At 52.4% G+C, this 319-nt stretch overlaps 1 protein-coding gene across 1 annotated transcript in view; it reads left to right on the forward strand.

The window, feature by feature from the left end:
* EMH_0013460 (uncharacterized protein) overlaps positions 1-319 on the forward strand; it is a gene marked incomplete at both ends in the record, with an annotated part of 8,495 nt that overhangs the window by 6,367 nt on the left and 1,809 nt on the right. The window contains one exon of the mRNA XM_013499833.1: positions 129-201. Coding sequence (XP_013355287.1) covers positions 129-201 — 73 coding nt within the window. The remainder of the gene's footprint in view (positions 1-128; positions 202-319) is intronic.

Below are 319 nucleotides of genomic sequence, written 5' to 3' on the forward strand. Positions count from 1 at the left end.
TCTAAACCCTAAACCCTGATTTGAAAGAAAGAATGAGGGAACACTAACTGCTTAGACAGCTTAGGGTCTAGAGTTTAGGGTCTAGGGTTTAGGGTTTAGGGTTTAGGGTTTAGGGTTTGTGTTGATAGAGGGCGGAGACGACAATGCGGCAGCAGCTGGAAGAGGAGTTTGCGAGAGGAGAGCAGCAGAGAGCTCAGGCAAGTTGCTGCTGCTGCTGCTGCTGCTGTTGCTGCTGCTGCTGTTGCTGCCGTTGTTGCTACTGCTGCTGCTGTCGCTGCTGCTGCTGCTGTTGCTGCTGCTGTTGTTGTTGCTGCTGCTG

This window comes from Eimeria mitis, genomic scaffold, assembly GCF_000499745.2.
Source record: "Eimeria mitis Houghton genomic scaffold, Emh_scaff472, whole genome shotgun sequence".
NCBI classification, from domain to species: Eukaryota; Apicomplexa; class Conoidasida; order Eucoccidiorida; family Eimeriidae; genus Eimeria; species Eimeria mitis.